The sequence below is a fragment of the Notolabrus celidotus genome, chromosome 1 (genome assembly GCF_009762535.1).
Source record: "Notolabrus celidotus isolate fNotCel1 chromosome 1, fNotCel1.pri, whole genome shotgun sequence".
In the NCBI taxonomy this organism is placed as follows: domain Eukaryota; kingdom Metazoa; phylum Chordata; class Actinopteri; order Labriformes; family Labridae; genus Notolabrus; species Notolabrus celidotus.
Genome location: NC_048272.1, coordinates 9,795,929 through 9,815,021, shown reverse-complemented (window position 1 = coordinate 9,815,021; position 19,093 = coordinate 9,795,929). Strand labels below are relative to the sequence as shown.

Genomic DNA, 19,093 nt, shown 5'->3' with positions numbered 1-19,093 from the left:
ATCATCAAAGCAACATGTAAAAAATATTTTCAGGATGTTTCTGATGCCTCAAATCCTGAAAATGTTTTATTTAAGCATTCTGGTGATATTTAATTAGCACAAAGACAGCATTTTTTATCTTTAACATTAAAAGGATGTTTTGATAACAATTTTTGGGTCACAGATTATCGAATGTTTTTAGAGTACGTTATCTGAGAACAAATTGTGAACATAAAGAAAACTTCCCGCTGAGAATGTTTCAAGAACATAAGGGCACTGTTGCAACTTAACGTTTTATGAATGTTTACCAAACATTTTATGAATGTTTTTAGAGAATGTTACTAGAGAACATAATTTGAACACAAAGTATACTGCCCGCTGAAAACATTACAGTAACATTCTCTGTAAAATTAACAGAATGTTTTTAGAACAGAACATTACTAGCTGGGCAGTCATCTTCTTCTTTGAGTATTTCTCCTTATGTCATTTTGCACTTTAAATCTGAAATTGAACAGTTGAACTTGTCAAAATATTTTTTTTGTTGTTTGTGTGGTTTTTGTTAATCTCCTTTGGATTTTCAGAATTTGGCAGCAGAGCCTTAACATGGATCTGCTTTCTATAGACAGCATTACATGACTCGCATTCAAATTGCATGCCCTTCATAATGTAAAGACAATACATAATGTGGCTAGTCTTTGCTCATGTCATGAAGCGCCTTTGAACCCAACAACAAGACTACTGAGTCCTTTTGTAAATTTGCTTGCAGACTTGATCTTCACAAGTGAGTTCCTGAGGAGAGAAAACACCAGGTTGTAAAATGTTGCAATAAATAATAACACATATTGTGAAAGTTATCATGTTATTTAGTGAGTTGATGTATCAGTGTTTAATAGCATTTGTTCAGCATACCAGATGAAGATCATCTCCCTGAATCCAGTGAATCCACCCTCGGTTCTTCTTCTCTCCTCTCTGAACACACACCAGCTTATCATCTTCCCAGTTCACCACAGTCTGACCGAGAGACAACCACAAACAGGAAACTATGTATAAAGACTAATTGAGAAATGTGCAGCCCCACTACAAAGTATTTATTAATGATCACAGAAACATTGTATATGACTTTTAAAGTTTCTTTAAGTTTTTACCTGACATGACCTGTTGTCCATTCCTTTGGTCACTTCAATGAACTCTTGTCCAATTTTGAAAGAGGACTCATAGTTTCTGAAAGTGGTGAATGTCTTTATTGTGAAACTGTCTCCATCTTGAGTAATCACTTTCTGGGGCTTCAACATCGAGGCAATCTTTCGTGTTGCAAAATCAATGTCTGTATGCCAAATAAAAAGAGCATTTGAAAATGAGAACTTACTTGTATCAAACTCATGTCAAATTTACACTGCTGTCTTGCCCATCTTTGTGTTCCCTGAACAGACATTGCATTAACATTGATTTTCTGTGAACAATGACCCTCTTTAAGCCACTCAGATATTGGCTCTAAATAATTACTTAACTTTTGATTTTACATAAGGGATGCTGACGGAAAATTCTACATTCACAAATTATAAACCCAGTTATTACACAGACACACACACACACACACACACACACATACATGTAAAATTAGCAGTGACTTACTAAGTGAAACCATGTATCCCTCAAAGTTGACATTGCTGACCATGTCCCATGTTCCACTGTAGTCCACAGGCATTCTGGATGTGGTTTGACTCTCTCGGAGCAGCACAAGTAAAATGAATGATCAGATTTGAAGTTATTGGGTAGGATGTTGCATTGTGTGTCAATGTGGAGCAGGGGTGATATGCTACTATTTGGACACATTCAGAGGATGACTGTTGGTGCTGTTGGAGGGCGGAACAAGACTTAGCACACAAAGAGGAAACTATTGTTCCTGTTAAAGCAAAAGCCTCAGTGGAGGATTATTCTCAAATCTTAAAATATGAGCTCCATCAAATGTTCTGCCCTGTTGGAGCCAGCTTCAACCAAAATATAACCACCTAATCTCAGGATTACTTTAATGTGCAAATGCTCAGGTAACACAATACGTAGCCGAAGTCTGTGTGCATGTGCAGCGTGCAACACAATCCTTCCTCCTGCTCACATGTGGAGCTGCAGGCAGTTTCTTTGACTAAACACATACAGCCATCAGGATTAGTGATTAGAATAAGCGTGTGCCTGAACATCCATGTTCCTCTATATGCTAATCTACCTGGCTTATCACAGCAGCAGATGGATACCAAGGAGCAAGAGGTTAAAATAGTAAGTAATTCAAAGTTCACATCCAAATTCTGTTTGAAAACCTGATCTTCAAAAATTTGCATTTTAATCTTGTTTCATTTGCAGTCAAATTGTGAATGCAATGTTCACAGCGCTGGTTCTGGTCCCTCAGTTCTACATCATAGGAAGGTAACTAGAACACAGGGGATGGCATCGAGCCAAATAGCTCATGGGTCGTTTGCATGAGAGGGAATGTGGCCTTAATGATGATATGTGTTTGTGTTCAACAGGACGAAATCATCCAGGTACTGCAGTCAACCTCTTCTGAACAACCTGTCAGCATCCATCGCCTTGTCTTTCATAGCTGCAGGTACAGGTTTAAAAATGAATAGCATGATTTTCAGGATTGTACAATATCTTAACGGGTGGAGAATTAATTCTAACTTTTCCATACAAGGTCAGAGATTTGCTTGAAATCCAAATACACTTCTAAGAAAGTAGGGGAGAACGGGGTTGGTTGTCACACGAGTTGGTTGGCACACTCTTTATATCTCGCCATCTCTCTCAAATTGGGGTATGGACATTTCCAGAATTAGGATCAGAGCCCTCACCTACATAGTCTTCTCTGGAATAAGACAGCTGAACTTGAGGTGAGAGGACTTTTTGTGTTTTTCATGTCAAATTGTAAATGTTCAGCTCCTCAGTATTTTTCTTCTAGCTTTTAAACGATGGGTTTATAACAAACAAGTGTTACCCTTACAAAGTGTGAGGGGAAAGCTATAGTTTAGAGTTTTATTAGCTAGCTAAATAGTTGTTAGATGGTTGTTAGCCTTGATGCTAGCAAAAAATTCCAGTTGGGGTTGGTCGTCACATTCTCTTTGGGGTTGGTTGTCACATGAAACAACCAACCCCTATGTTGGCAAAATCATGCATGGTGAAATTAGTTAGAGTGCGCAGACCCTACATTTGCCATCACTGTAACTCAGACAGTGACTGCATGTAGCCTAGTTGAGTAGGCCCTTATTGTACGGCCTATTTGTTTTGTTCTTTATGTTGTTATATAGGCTGGCCTAAAGATGTGTTTCCTGTTCATGTCCCTTGCTCATTTTATGTTAAAATGCATTAAGTTATGTAGGCCTATCACTTGTCAGTGCAATTAAACTTACAAATTTAGTTCTGCCTTCTTGCCTTTTTTAAAAGATTTTTCCCTTTAAAATACCATTGAGACAACCAACCCCATAGTGTGTGACAACCATCCCCGTGATGGGGTTGGTTGTCACGATGTGTCAGAGTGTCTTTGATAGTTAATTGCCTCTTTGTTACAATGAGTTGGAAAATGAGTGGGATACACATTTCAAGCACACCTTAAGCTTCAGTTTAATGTAGGAATGACTATTGAAAGATGTCAACCAGTAAAAAGTGACAACCAACCCCGTTCTCCCCTACTTCCCTCAATTTGGGGCCAAAGCTGCACAGTCACAAATGTAAAATCGAATGTATTCAAATTAAACAGTCCCTAGTATTAACTGACGTTGAAATGAAAATGGGGCTTTTTTTTCTAATCAATTCCACATCTGATGTAAAAAGCTAGAGTTCTGCTTCCTTAAAAGTCCTTAAAAAAGGACTTATTTTATCAAAGTAGTTGCATATCTTGTAGTAATTTGTAGATCTATGTATAGGCCAGGCCAAAACATATTTGAATATATGTAAAATTAACTCTTCAATAGGTTTCTCAGTGATATTCACAGTGATAGATCCAGTTCCTCAGAGCTTGTGGGTGGCCTATCATGTGTTTGGGCTGCTGACATGTGGGCATGGACTGTGCACGACCGTCCTCACTTTGACAGCAACATCATGTGTAAGAAGCAGACTAAGACATTTTAACTAAGCTCTACATTGACACTGCAGCATCAAAATGACTTGTGTATGTATTTTTATAGGCCAAAACCACTCCTGAGCTGTACTACACCTCCCTTTTCCTTACAGTTGCTTCTATTTTCAGTACAGGTGAAGGTTTTTTGTCATTATTAATGTACACATACTGTAGCCATGCATACAAAGAGTGTTCAGTTCAAAGAAATAACAACTGCTTGTGTCTATTCAGGGTTTTTCCTGGTGAGGGGAGGAGTCAGATGGACTAAGAGGCCGTCTGTGATGGACCAGAACAGAAACAATGAGCGGTAAAGCAGTCCAGCTGTCCCATGTTGACACCTGATACACTACATATTAAGATTTCATGTGGTTTCCATGCCAGCAGAAACTTAAAACCATGGGAGCAGAAGAAAAAAGGAAGCAGGCTTAATGCATCTCACGTTTTGAAGCTCACTTCAGAAAGATACCAAAAGCAGATGTTTGTGTCTCCATCGTTAAAGCCGTTTCATTTTTATTAGATGTTGGACAATTTTACATTTGTTTCATATGCTAATAAATACACAGCAGATTCAGGGTTTTACTCATACAACTATAGATGTCAAATCTGTATACTCTTTGTGACATTTTAAAAGTAAAGTCACTTTAATGGATATTAAAAAAGGAGGAGGGGCTTCATATAGACTAGATCAGAATGTTTATGTTGTATCAAAAAAGTGCAGATTGTTTTCTTAAAAATAACCCTCAACAGGTCATCTTGTATCTGCTTTTTAATACATCAGAGTCTTCAGGTAATATGTAATCACCACAATCCAAGTTGAAATGTTCATCCTTTATGAGCCAAACTTGATATAAAAAGAATAAAAAGATAAAAGATGAAATATGGTTATGAAAAATATCACAGCATTTTTGAAAAGTAGTATAGACATAGCAAAGCTGATCAGAATTTCTGGGTTCAAACAAAAAGTCAGTGTCACGTGTGCCCACATTACAGTACGTAATAAACTTTTAGCTGGATTAAGTCAATGAATACTCAACAACAAAACCATGACGCAGGACAATGATACTAATAATGCTCATCATGGTGGGTACAACAGGCACAAAATGGCTGATGAAGCTCGCTCTGTAGCACCCTGCTGTGAGTCCTCAAAAACAACCTTAAGATCAGAGGTATTTAATATTGGAAGTGGAACGTGTGTGAATCCTGACAGAGCTGCTCATAAGTGAAGCATCTATATCAGAAATATTTCAGTAACAGTTGCCTGATTTAAAAAAAAACTAGCATACAAATATGACTCTTTTGGGATCGGTCACATTTTGGTGTTATTTTACGAATTAAATATTAAGTGGGTCACTACCACTCAGTAGAAAATGTACAGTCAAGAAGTTAGAAAATAAATCAGTACACTGCATAGAAACATTTCTAAATTCACCTGAGATCAGACAAACATGCTGATTTGTAAAAAAAAAAAAACAGTCATTGAAATTGGTTTCAGACATCAGATATGCATAAAGTGCTACAAGGTGTGCACTCTGTAAAATGCTGACATGTACATTGAATATGTATTTGTCCAGGTTGTCACTCATCACACACATTCTTAGGCCTTGATAAAATATAAAAGTTTGAATATGCACACTCTCACACTTGATTTTGAACTTTCTGTAAGATTATTTCAGTTTTTTCTAACCCATAAACTACAAATTCCCAATGCTTCACATTTCTGGCAACACATTTTCAGAACCCTAACTTTGAAGTTGTGTAATTCATGTGTTGAAAAAACCCCACTTTGACTGAGTATTGAAAGATGGCTTAATAGAAATCTGCTCATAAAAAACAGATTTCTATAATAAGATTACCCCTGATGTGCTGAACAGCCTCAATGGACTTTTTATTTTTATGAAGTGCTCTTAACAACTGCATGATGGCAGTCTGACACACAATATATTCACAGCATATGTGATTTTTCATCAATCATATAAAACTAGTCCTGGTAGTGCTGGTAAATTATTTTCCACAAACTAGTTTTTCAATTAAAGCAGCTCCCCAAAAAAACCTCTACCCTAAAAGTGCATCATAATCTAAATACCACACCAGTGTGCCATCAGAAGGCTTCACTCCTGTGACGGGCCATTTCTCTGGGTTATCCTTAACTCGGCTCAGCTGTGTGATCATCTCATGTTTGTTCTTGCCCATCACTAACAGAGCCACCCTGCGGGCTTGGTTAATGGCACTGTAAGTGAGGCTCATACGCTGGTGAGGTTTGGTGGGGCTCTCAGTCAGGGCCACCAGACTCTCCCCGTGTGGGTCTATTTTACTCCCAGGGAACAGAGAGGCTGTGTGTGCGTCATAGCCGACTCCCAACAGCACAAAGTGGAAGCTGGATCCGTTAACCAACTTCCTGATGTCTTTCTCATACTGCACCGCTCCTCCATCCTCCTCCACACACAGACGCTGACTCAGATGCACAGGCATAGGATGGATGTTGTAGTAGGGAATTCTCACATGCTGCAGAAGGTGGTCATGCAGGTTGCGGAAGTTGGATTCAAGTTCAGTAATAGGCACGCAGCGCTCATCCACCATCCACACGTGGGTGTCCCTCCAAGGGAAGGAGAAGTGGTGCATGGAGAGCCGGTTAAACAGAGCGAGGGGAGACGAGCCACCGGAGAGGGCGAGGTGAAAAACACCGCCCTCACGCACTGCTTCCTCTGCTGCTTCCTGCAGGTCAGCCGCAAGCTTCTCCACCAGTCCTTCAGCCCAAGCAGACACCATTTCAGAACCGCGGAATTTACCCTGCATCACATGGAACTCATTTGCAGACATGCCAGCCATGGGATTGTTGCTGATCATCACCACCTCACTGTTGTAGCTGATCTCTTTCCCCTTCAGGAGGACATCCAGTAGATCTCCGTTGTCCACTCCTCCAGGGTAAATGCGAGGAAATGACCTGCTAATGCTGTTGAGCAGAGGTGTCCACATACCCCAGGAGGCCAGCAGGTTTTCAGTACTAATGAAAGTGTCTTTACGTCCGGCAAAAATGTGAGAAATCAGTTCTGAATAAGCTTCTCTCTGATCTGCTGGGGTATGCACATAATAGTCTGAAATAGGCAAACCTAAAACACTGATGTCTTTGTGATCTGTCACTTCCTTCCACCCTGAGTCTTTTAAATCTGGCTTGAATAAGTTTTTACTCACAAGGATTGCTGGGTATTGAAGGCTGCCATGGCCAAAGTGGAACACTATCTGTTTGGGCTTGCAGTGAACGTTGTTATTATTCTCGAGACAAAAGAGGTCATTCTTGAAAAGAATGCGTGCATATCCGACACGTTCAGACAACATTTTCCCTGAGATCAAAAGAATTGGGACTCCTTCGTACCGGGCCTCATCGATGTGTGCCAATACCGCTGAAATGCAGAAAAATGATCAATTACTAGCAGAAATGTTTAATAATTTTCCACTCAACAGAAAATAATTGATACAATCCTCACAATCACAAAGAGAAGCTCTTCATTTCTCACCTGCAAATGTTGGTGTGATACTGATGTGATCTTTTGTCATATTCAGCTCCTGCTGAACCTGTGCCTTGTACGCTTGGTACTGGCCGATCACAGCCTGATTCTTCCCTATAGGCAGCAGGGAGCTGAAGATCTGCAGCTTGTTTTGGAGGACTTCCTTACTGCTGCTCAGATTCACAGGTAGCTTCATGGTCAACAGGGTCATGACTTCAGTCAGGTGGTTCTGCAACACATCTCTGATCACTCCATATTGGTCGTAGAAAGGAATACGACCTTTAAGACAAAACATGAAGGGACACCGTGAACACATGATGGTATCTTTCTTTCTTTCTAGGGACACTGATACATTTTTTCTTTCCTGACATGGGTCCCTATACATTAACATACCTCTCCTACACTAGTGTATGAAAGAAGTTTACCCCCTGGGGGTGCAAAACACAGTTCTTTTGATTTTTTGCAGCTAATTGGTTTGTTACCAGAACAGTGCATTGACTTGCCAATATAAAGAACCGCATTTTAGGCTGTATTGGATGCTGAAGCTGATACTGGTACTCTACCAAATAACCACATAAGGCGTTTTTCAACCCGAGGAACTTTACCCCGGAACTACGTGCGTTTCGACCGATGGACCCAGGGCTAAAAAAGTAGTTCAGGGGTAGATAATCTCCCCCCTAAAAAGCCCCTGCTAGGGGGGTAGTACTTTTCAAAGGTTCAGGGGCTTTTGGGGGGCAGGGCCTGCAATGCTGAACGTTTCTGATTGGTAGATTACCTGCAGTGTTTTTAATTCCACCCGCCGTCCACAATAACATCACACACATCTGTGATTCACTTGATTTCTCTTTCTTTAATTTGTTCTATCTTTTTTGTACGTGTGTACGTACATTTTTTAAAAGAAGACGCTGTGATTCACTTGATTTAGCAGCTTGTAACAGTAGTCTTCTCTCAGCCCACCGCAAATGCATCTCTCCCAGTGTTATGGTTTTAAAAGTGACCTTCAGCTGAATGTAACGGTGTTTGTGGAGTTTACACAGTTGCTGAAACAAAGAGTGAGTTTTAAGATTCAATATCCTCATCAGATAAGTATTTAATGATCCATTCAAAAAAGCCAACCTTTACAGTAAAAATATACATGTTTACAGTCTGATTAAAAAAAACGCAATTAGTCTTAACAGCTCATAGCTGTAGCAATAAGCAAAGAGGCTAAAGGCTTGCCTCAACTCCACCTCTATGCCTCATACTAGGTCCAAAGTAAGGTTAAGTCAGCATTTCCAACATGGCAACTGCCAACAATAGGCTCAAAACTCCTCTTAAGAAACAAATGAGTGATGTCACAAAGACTACGTCCATGTATTATAAAGTCTATGGTTCACATATTTACCTTTCACATCCAGGGTTTCTTTTAATACAATCTCCACTCTCTCAATGTGGTGCTTGTTCCAGATAGGATCCAGGAACTTCTTGTTCTCTGTTCTGAATGGAAGAATCTTTGCCACCACCTTCACACACAATAAGAAACACACACTGTGAATTCAAATATCTCATTAGTGCAGCCATTGAAGAATGTTATACTCTGTAGGATTTTCTTACCTGCTTTCCCAGGTAATGATCAATTCTGTACATTTCTTCATCCGTCAAGGAGCCCCCCAGCTGAGTTGCGAGTACCTGAGCACTCCTGAAGTCATGCCCAAAAGGTTTCTCTAACACCACCCTCAACCATACGCCACTGGTTGGCCTGCAAGTGCTGTTTATCTTCTCAGCGATGTCTGCATAAGCAAACGCTGGCACTGAGAGATAGAAGAGCCTCCCTGCCTCAGTTAGTCCCTCCTGCCGAAGCTGCAGCTCAATGTGCTTGGACAGATCTTGGTACTCCTCCAGAGTCTTCAGCTGCCGGTACGCAGAGAGCCTCAAGAACTGCTCTTTCAGCAGAGCGCAGCGCTCCTGTGACACATCCTTCGGGCACGTCACCGCCTTCAGGATCTCAAAGAAGACAGGGTTGGCCTTTTCAGGAGGTGACAGTCCTCCAGCGTAGAAGGAAAAGGTGTTTCCACTGCTAACGTGGTTGATGTACAGCTGGAAGAAGCCCTGCCACAGGTACTTCTTCGCCAGGTCACCTGTGCCTCCTACTATCACCACGGAAACATGGCCAGGTCTCTGTGCATCCTCCCCACTTCCTCCCTGGGCACACAAGGTGACCAGGAGCAGGACCAAACACACCAACATACTCTGGTCCTAACTGTCCAAACACCTGTATGAACACAACAAGGGAAGACATTAAACACAGTAGATCATCCGGCAAAGAGACAGAAAAAGATCAAGTGAGTGTTTATTACATAATAGACAACAGGCATTAAATTACAAACAAAACGATGCAGCATTGAGACCTGTATATGTTTTAATCTGAGAACACTGTTTTTCTTTTCTTGATTTATTGTGTGGATAAAATGTGTCAAAAATGTGAGGATTGCCTATTGTAATTCTGGGTTTGGGTATCTGCTGGTACCGACACTGAACCGATCCGATCCCGGTATTGATTTAACAATATCTAGTCCTTAATGTGAGGATAAAACAAAGAATCATGTTTTGGCAACTTCAGGCTTTTCTGACTTTGAAACCACAATAAAATGAACATTTTTAAACTGACAGTATCACTATTATTAAGGATTATTGCCAATCTGTCGTCTTTGATGAACATTTCTTTTTTAGATATATATTCTGATAGATTAGATGTATATTGACATAGAGTGGGCTAGACCTCCTATGTTTGCAAAAGCGTCTTGGGATAACGTTTGTTGTGATTTTGCACTATACAAATAAAGATTGATTGATTGATTGATTTATATTAAAGAGATTATAAATATGTACCAGTAGTTTGGTGAGTTAATCTTCATAACCAACAGATATTACAATTCATCTGTAAACCTCAGCAGTAGATAAGAGGAATTAAATATTCTTTAAAAAAAAACTGCTTCAAATGAGAAAATTAAAATATGTCAACATAGTGTTTCCCACAGAATGACAGTGTACCTGTGGCAGGGAGGAGGGCTATTAAAATCATTGAATACATTATTACTCTCCCCAGCTTTGCCCTTACTGTTTCCCTTCTCCACGTCGGATATTGTGACAATATTAATCAGCAGCACATTTTATAAAGACGTCCTAATCACACAACTGGTGTTTCTGTAATCTTTCACTCGATGCTCAGTCATCACAACAGGAGATCTGTGCGCAAACGAGGCACATTCATGACGAAGCGTTCCGTAACGATCCCAAACTAAGATTAATGCAGAAGGACATCGACAACAACGAGCTGCACATAACTTTAGAAACAGCGGTATGAGAAGGTTTCAATTTAACATGAAATGTCATAATGCACCTGACCGACTGGCGTTAATGACGTAGGAGATGCACATGGATGTTATAAACACAGAAAAGCATAGTACTGAGATAAACAGATCTGCTATATGGATCGACACTAAATATCACCTCCTTGTCACCAATATCCGATCTAGCTTTTTGAGTCCGATCTGGCCGATATCCGATACCAGGATCGGATCAGTCAATTGTGATTGATAAATAAAGTGATCCAGTATAAAAACAGGTGTTCCTTCTATTCTTTTTGATCAGCAAATTAAATAGTAATCTACTTGACCTGCCAAGGGACTGCAGATGTAAAATTAGCTTTAAGCTAACTCTGGTACAATGCATCAGATGGTGACATTTATGTTAAATATTGTACATGGTCCCTTTACAAATAAATAAAAAAAAAAACCACAAAAAAAAACCTTTTTCAGCCATACAATTTCAGCACATACAGCATGAAAGATCAGCCTTATCCCAAAACTTAATGGAATTAAAAGAGAAGCAAATTAGACTACAGAGTGAGGACCAAAATCATTAAATATTCTACATCTTTAGTAGTGTACAAATGCAAAAGATACTCCCAAACTTCATTCTTTTTCAGTTCATGTGAATTTTGCTCAATTCAAATTCAAACATCTAAGAGCCCAAAACCAGCTAAACCTTCAAGTTAAGGGATTATTAGCTTTACCTTAAAACACACTGGAACTCCAAGATCTCCAAAAACAAAAGAGATATTGAAAATCGAATAGAAGAAATAGATAACTCTGCAATGTTTCTTTCTCCTGTTCTTCTCAAAGCCTCCTCAGAGCTGATGGTCGTGCCTAGCCGTAAATGTCATGAGTATAATGCTCAATGGATGGCGGCGGAGCAGCAGTAAAGTCTTTGGACTTTGCTCGGGGGCAACAAGCTTCTAGTACAACAGATCGACTCTTGTTGAAATGCTAGGAAAATAAAACTGATTTTCTGGTGATTTTGCAATGACAGAATTTCATTTATTTAGACTGATAGGCAATGCTCCAATACAATCTTCAGCCATGCTTTGGGAAGGGAACACTGGGTTTGGGGGCTAGTTGAAAAAAGACACTAAACTAGTGGGGCTGATCTGATATGAGGCTGTATCCAGCTCCTGTTTGTATCAAAATGTGTACATATTTGACACAGTCTCAAAGGTAATGATTCTTTTCAGTCATTCCCAATAAATGGGCTTTGGGTGATAGTCTATGTCTTACAAATCTGATACAAGTTTCTGATAAATAAGCTCCCTCTGCCAAAGAAACTTAAAGATCATTATTTTATATTGAAGTCAACATTCAGTTTGGCTTTAAAGCTTCTTTTCTTCATCTTTAAAACAAAATGTTATAAATAAAACCAGTAATTGGTTCAATGAAGCACCAAATTCTGATTTTGTGACAAGCAACAAATTTGTCATGGATTTAAACTATCTTAGAAAAGTATTTAACTACATAAAAAAAGAAGAATGCAGGCATTTGGTGAAAATATGTGTGTGGAAAAATCTAATTTCTGTGGTGTTTCACAGCACTAATGTAGCCTGAAGCGGGAATAAGGGGAGGGCTTTAGAGGTAAGCTAAACTCACTTTTTTCTCACTGGTAGTCACCAGACTCAACCCATTAAAACTTAAGTGACACCACTGGAGGCAATTTATGCGATTTTACGCAACATTCTCTGGAGCCACAAAAGGCTTAATACAAGATTATTTTTTTTCCATTGCAGCATCACATCCCTTGAACATCCCCTTTAAACCACATTCTGAACACTGATGTCTGAAAAGGTCAAAACTTCTCAGGGAAAATTGTGGCACACATGATCTGTGCTGCAGATCTGAGACCCCGGGGAGAATAAAGTATGACTTTAAGGTTATGCATGTAAAAATTAGAATACTCATGGTTAGTGAAAAATAAAAAAAAAGTCAATACCATAAGGATATAATCAGTCCAAATTTTGATGTTATCATTTATTTTCAGTCATGCCTTGTGTTTTTTGACTTTGCTTCGATAGTAAGCTGTGTTTCATTCTGTTAGGACTGTCAAACTATCATAAACGTACAGTCAATGCGTTTACATGACATTAAAAAAAAATCTCTTTATTGCATTAGTCTGACTAAAACTGGACTTTTATAATGCTAACATGTTAGCATTAGAGATGGGACATGATTTTGGAATGTTCAAATATTTGCTCACCTAGTAAAAATCAAAGAGTTAATGCGAATTATTAAGACGCATTACAAAGGAAAAGAAGAAAACATTGGCGACAGTCACTGCAATTTCTAAATCCCATACCACTACACGTGTATTTCCAGAGACTGAGCATGGCTGTAAAATGTAAACATACACGCCACACTGCTGCGTCACGGAAACATCTGCGTACAGATCGAGATGGATACTGTCAGTGCCCGCTATTAGCAGCACCTCGTCCTGCCGCTGGTTAACGTGACTGCCACACAAACGGACCGTTAATGGTAGGGATGCACGATATTGGATTTTTTGCCGATATCCGATATTTTACAACTCATTTAGCCGATTACCGATACCGATATTTTGTTCCACACACCTAATTGCAGAGTTCATCAATTCTCTTCTGTATTGGAATTGGCGTACAGTATTATGGTGATACTCTTATCACATTTGTTATGTAATATTAATTTCTTGTGCAAAATAAGAAAAATACTTAAAACTGCATATCTATTTATGACAATTGCTTTCAAACAAAATTCATACAAACAGATACATCCTACTTAAAACTTGGATGATGCTCTCACTGAGACAATCATAACAATACCCACAACCAGGGCAAATTTGGACAATTTCACATTTGCCATCTTACGTAAACCTAACCTCTGTTCACCGGGAACATGTGAAAAATAGGGATGCACGATAACTGTTTTTTCCACCGATACCGATAACTTCCTGCTTCTCCAAACTGATACCGATACTGATGACCAATATCAGTTTTTTAATAGTGTATATATCTCACCTGACGGAAAGACATGCTAGGATGTAGTGTGCAAAGATGAGTTCAACATCATGGCTTTGCCTTTGACCTAAAAAAGTTATGTATCCAATATTACTATAGCTGTAATCACAACAACAACAGTTCAGTCTCCAAAAAAATAAACATTTATTACAGTTTCAAAAAATCAAAATGCATCAGTCAATACACAAAATAAAGTGCTTTAGTCTATTCAAAATTCTAAGTTTATACAAAACAACAGTCAACAGAAAGGGACCGTAATCAGAGCAATCTTGGTTTATTTGAGTCTGCTCTTGTTATCGGCAATTTTTTTTCAATATCGGACTTATCGATGTGACGTAATTTTTCCCAATATCGAAACCGATAATTAACGGTTGCCTATAATTAATGTGCATCCCTAGTTAAAAGTGCAACTGTACAGCAATTAAACCTACATTAAATAAAAAGGTTTACTCTTTGACAGTAAATATGCCTAATGAGTCAGCTACATGTACCTTACAGACTGCTGCTTAAATTCAAAATTAACCTAAAACACTGAGCCAACATGTGTGCAGCAGCCCATATTTTATCGGTTAATTATATTGGCGGCTATCGGCGTGTTGGCCAATATCCGAATATCCAATATCGTCCGATACCGATAATATCATGCATCACTAGTTAATGGGACAGTGTGTGTGCGTGGGGAAAATAGTTGAAATAATCATAGTTAGCACTATGTCAAATTTCTAAGAGTCTTGATTTCTATTGGTTGCTGAAGAAGTCTACTGTATTGTACTAAACGCATTAGTTTTATTAAAAATAGGTGCTAACGGTGCAAAAAAATAATAATGCTGTTAGTGGACACGACTTCAATGGCAGAAAACTTTAACCACCAAAAGGTGTAAACTTAAGTAAAATCTAAAATCCAGTCATCTCATATCATCATGTCTTGATAAGGATATTACATCCTTATTGCCCCCATGATATTTATGGCGTAAAAACCAAGGCACTAAATGTCAGTAAAGATGTATTATGCAGCTGCTGAGTATAATGGAGCTAGTGAAAGTCCAGGCACAGATTCTAAAAACATATTTAATGACAGAGAGCATTTTATTTCCTCCTCTCTCACTGGGGAGTCTCAAAATTGTACATGTTGACCAGAACATTCATGATGCTCATTTGGTGACTGAGTGCAACATCTGGATTCCCGGCATGCCACAATCATGTTTACACAGCAGCAATGCAAACAGCTAAGACCGCTGTGTGAGGACGCACTAATTCAACAACAGCTGAATTTTAGTTCTGCTGTACTTTGTCCAGAAATAGTGCAGTCAACAGACAGAACAGCTGTAGAATAGTAAATTGAAACACACTATGTCATTCCTATCTTATTTACTTATGCTCTTTATGCAAGGGTTTAAAGGATCATTTCAAACCTCCTTTTGTGAATAAACCTGTGCAAACACTTGTGAAACTTTGCACTTGCATCAGAAGTTGTGTAAATTCACAATCGATATTAATCTGGATGGTGCACAATGGTTGTACTTACATGAACTCATCCTAGGCCATTAATTCAATCAAATTCAAAGTTGGGTAGAAAAGACCATGACCAATAAAAGTTATTCAAAACTGTTGCAGTTCACCCTGACACAAAGGTGAGAGGACTAGTTAGACACCACTTGCAGCTTTAGTTCCTGGAATGACTAGCTGTTACTTTACCTGATTCTCTCCCCAAAGTATAAACAGAAAAGCATGCTAATCTTTATTTTGTATAATCCTCATTTAAGCTTTGATGTAATTTCAGTGTATTTTGTCACAAATGTCTTTTCCTCATGTTTAGAAGTCGTAATCTCAATATCTTAGAAATTACTGCATTCGAAAAAAATTCACGCCCCGTACAGTGTGTGCCGATCAAGAAATGAGCTATCCAGACTACATTCGTCTTTTGTACCAGGCTGTAAACATGTTTATTTCTGCTGTAAAGATCAGCTTTTTAGAATTGGTGTGTATGTAGTTTCCGGTACTTCCGGAGCCAGCCTCAAGCAGATCCTCGATGAACTGCAGTTTTTAGCACTTCCACATTGGTCTCATATTTTTAGACCAGAGGTTGCCACTTGATCGGAACATTCTGTATGAGGGGTGAATTTTTTTACATCTTGGTATTAAGACATTAAACTTACAAGTTTTGCCCAAATAAGGACATGGCTGACTTGATTGACAGGTGGGCACACTGTAGCTGTTAATGAAAAGGCTAAAGGCCCATCTCTTTACCTCACATCAGCTCGGACTATGGCTGTTTTCGAAACTGTCTACTATACAGTACATACTGATTTGGCCAAAATTCAGTATGTAGTAAGTAGTATGTGAACAAGAGCAAAATCTGCAGTATGCCAAAACTCCCCTGATGTCTACTGATTCGGGAAAACTTCTCAGCATGCCTCAGACCAGTCTGCCTCGCGTACTGTTTCCCACAATGCACCGCTTTTTCTTTACTGTTCTTTTTTTGACGGGGGGAACTTAGTTTTTATGTGCTGTGAAAAATATTAAATTCCATATAAACCAATTCCAAACTTTTTAAATCATAAGTGATGCTAAAGAAGCAGTTTCACAGTCAGCTTGGCCGTTGTTTACTTCCGCTTTCCGAAACTCGAAATTCAGTGACATCTGGCCCAGTGTACTGCAACACAGATCCAACAGAACGGCCATACTACAGACTAAATTCAAACGCAGTATGTAGTAGGCAATACCTACTGCCTACTACATTAGTAGATAGTACGTAGCAGGCCGTTTCAAAAACAGCCCAAGTTTGGTTGTGTTCAGCATTTCCAATATGGCACCCGCTGTCGATTGGCTTCAAAACAGCGCTTCAGGAGCAGATGGCTGACGTCAAGGATACTACGTCCATTTTTACACAGGCTGTTTCCGAAACCGCCTGCTACATACTACTTACTAATGTAGTAGGCAGTAGGTATGGCCTACTACATACTGCGTTTGAATTTAGTCTGTAGTATGACTGTTCTGTTCAATCTGTGTTGCAGTACGCTGGGTCAGACGTCACTGGATTTCCGGTTTCGGAAAGCGGAAGTAAACAACGGCGAAGCCGATAGAGAAACTACATCTTTAGCATCCACTTATGATTTAAAAAGTTTGGAAGTGGTTTATATGGAATTTAATAACCTTCACAGCACCCAAAAACGGATTTCCTTCCGTCAAAAAAAGAAGGAAAAAGATAAAGAGGAATGAGCGCTGTGCATTGTGGGAAACAGTACGCGAGGCTGACTGGTCCGATGCATGCTGTGAAATTTTCCCTTAATCAGTAGACATCAGGGGAGTTTTGGCATACTGCAGATTTTTCTCTTGTTCACTTACTACATACTGAATTTTGGCCAAACCAGTACGTACTGCTAGTATAGTAATCTCTTTTACACACTACAAGAAGGTTAGAGACCCCCCCCCCTTACCCTACACTGTGTGTACGCCACTGCTCCACAAAACAACACTACACACTCACACCTCCAGTTTAGAAGCATCCAGTCCTGCACGTGTTGCGCTAAATTCTGTTACCCATGCAAACTGATTTCCTGTCATTGAGGTCCCCTCGGCTCTCGCCAGACAGGAAACAAAAAGCCACTTAAAAAGATCTGTGGGTCGTTTCTGGGTCTAAGACCTCGCAAACGATGTAAAACACGAGGTAATCTTCAAAATAAAACCACGTACGTTGACAAAAGTCACAGTTAATGATTACATAGACCACACAGTAGATGGGCTGTCTGATTACACCTGCTAGCTGTCAAACTTCACTCACGCTAGCATTGAAACACATACAATGCGCTGAGATACCTCTGGTGCGCCAATAACAACAATATCGCCTCAACGTTAAATAGCCCAAACACAAATATACACATGTAGCATAAAGGGGGAAACATTACAAAAAGTGACATGTGGATACGAACCTGTCCCGGGGTGGCATGTACTACCCTGCACAGTCAACAGCTTCCTGCTCTGGTCACGTGACACCTTCCTGCTATTATTTACAGTGCAGCAGGCTGTTGATGGAGGTTAGTTTCCTCATATTTCTAAAACTTTATACCCACTATCACTGGTTAAATGAAACAAAATACATTCACGATGTGAACAACTTACACACAACGGTGTTACTAAATGTTTTCTATTTTTTAACCTTATTTATTTAATTCAAACTAATCAAAAATATTGTAGCTTACTTATTGGCATATTTAACTATTGTTTGTCTTTTATCTTTACAGTAGTTACTTTCAGATTATAATTTCAAACATTTCCATTTCACCATATAAATCATGCAATGTTGAATGTAAATAACCAAGAAGTGATGGTCCCTGTGAACTGAAAAATTCTCCTCCTTTTCTTTTGTACACTTTAAATAACTAGGGTACCTTGGACTTGCTGAAAACAGGGCTGTTTCTTCTATACTCATAACATAGTTCAGACTTGTAAACTAACCCACTGGAGCAGTACAGTACACCTTAAACGTTAATACAACGTTGATGCAAATGCACAAATGAAATCATATACTACAGAAACAAAAAGTCAATATGAAATGAGTATACTTTTGTTGATACTTAAATTCATTTTTAACCAAAAATAGTTCTCAATTCAGGACATTAACTTGTAACAGAGTTTTTTTTCCCCTGCATGGTTTTGCCTTTTTTGCTCTAAACTGATCCAGTGGTAAAAATGCAGTTTGACAACAGAGTACAGTGACAAGACAGATGATTGTTTGGAACCACTATCACCAACGGCCAATAGGTGATTTACACCACCTTGTTCTCTTGGTTAAAGACAGCAAGAACTAAAGCTGCACAAGATCAGTGACAGTTTCTGTCCCTAGCTGTTACCTGTCACTTGGGGGCAGCTGGAGACTGCAAAGTTTCATCCAAGCAAGAAGGACCTCTAGTGGTTCATTAGTATAGCTGCTTACTGTCTGCTTTGCACAGCCATTATACTGTCATCAATTATATTTGTCAACTCTGTATTCTCCATCTGATACTTAAAAATCCCAAATTAATCAGAGTATGCAACACGTTTATTTTTTACACAAAATCCTATTTTCTACAATCACAGACGCTCTCAATGCTGATAGTGTATCAGGTACCTTCTTCAGGTAGAAAAGGCCATAACTTGATGTTTGGAGTCTTT

The 19,093-nt window shown here is 39.1% G+C and overlaps 3 protein-coding genes across 3 annotated transcripts; 1 reads left to right on the top strand and 2 right to left on the bottom strand.

Moving 5' to 3' along the window:
• Nucleotides 1-15: 15 nt before the first annotated feature.
• Nucleotides 16-1,810, bottom strand: rbp7b (retinol binding protein 7b, cellular). Its single transcript, XM_034687126.1, has 4 exons — nucleotides 1,612-1,810; nucleotides 1,125-1,303; nucleotides 889-990; nucleotides 16-768 (listed from the first exon to the last, which is right to left on the bottom strand). Exons 1-4 carry the CDS (start codon nucleotides 1,682-1,684, stop codon nucleotides 715-717), a joined length of 408 nt encoding a protein of 135 aa, XP_034543017.1. The 5' UTR covers nucleotides 1,685-1,810; the 3' UTR covers nucleotides 16-714.
• Nucleotides 1,811-2,012: 202 nt separating this feature from the next.
• On the top strand, nucleotides 2,013-4,759 carry LOC117815646 (probable intracellular septation protein A). The gene is made up of 6 exons (XM_034687468.1): nucleotides 2,013-2,250; nucleotides 2,335-2,397; nucleotides 2,499-2,578; nucleotides 3,936-4,066; nucleotides 4,149-4,215; nucleotides 4,313-4,759. Exons 1-6 carry the CDS (start codon nucleotides 2,177-2,179, stop codon nucleotides 4,390-4,392), a joined length of 495 nt encoding a protein of 164 aa, XP_034543359.1. The 5' UTR covers nucleotides 2,013-2,176; the 3' UTR covers nucleotides 4,393-4,759.
• h6pd (hexose-6-phosphate dehydrogenase (glucose 1-dehydrogenase)) lies at nucleotides 4,560-17,934 on the bottom strand. Its single transcript, XM_034687080.1, has 5 exons — nucleotides 17,872-17,934; nucleotides 9,178-9,835; nucleotides 8,969-9,086; nucleotides 7,594-7,863; nucleotides 4,560-7,479 (listed from the first exon to the last, which is right to left on the bottom strand). The coding sequence occupies exons 2-5, from the start codon at nucleotides 9,808-9,810 to the stop codon at nucleotides 6,134-6,136; spliced, it is 2,367 nt and encodes a 788-aa protein (XP_034542971.1). The 5' UTR covers nucleotides 9,811-9,835; nucleotides 17,872-17,934; the 3' UTR covers nucleotides 4,560-6,133.
• Nucleotides 17,935-19,093: the final 1,159 nt, after the last annotated feature.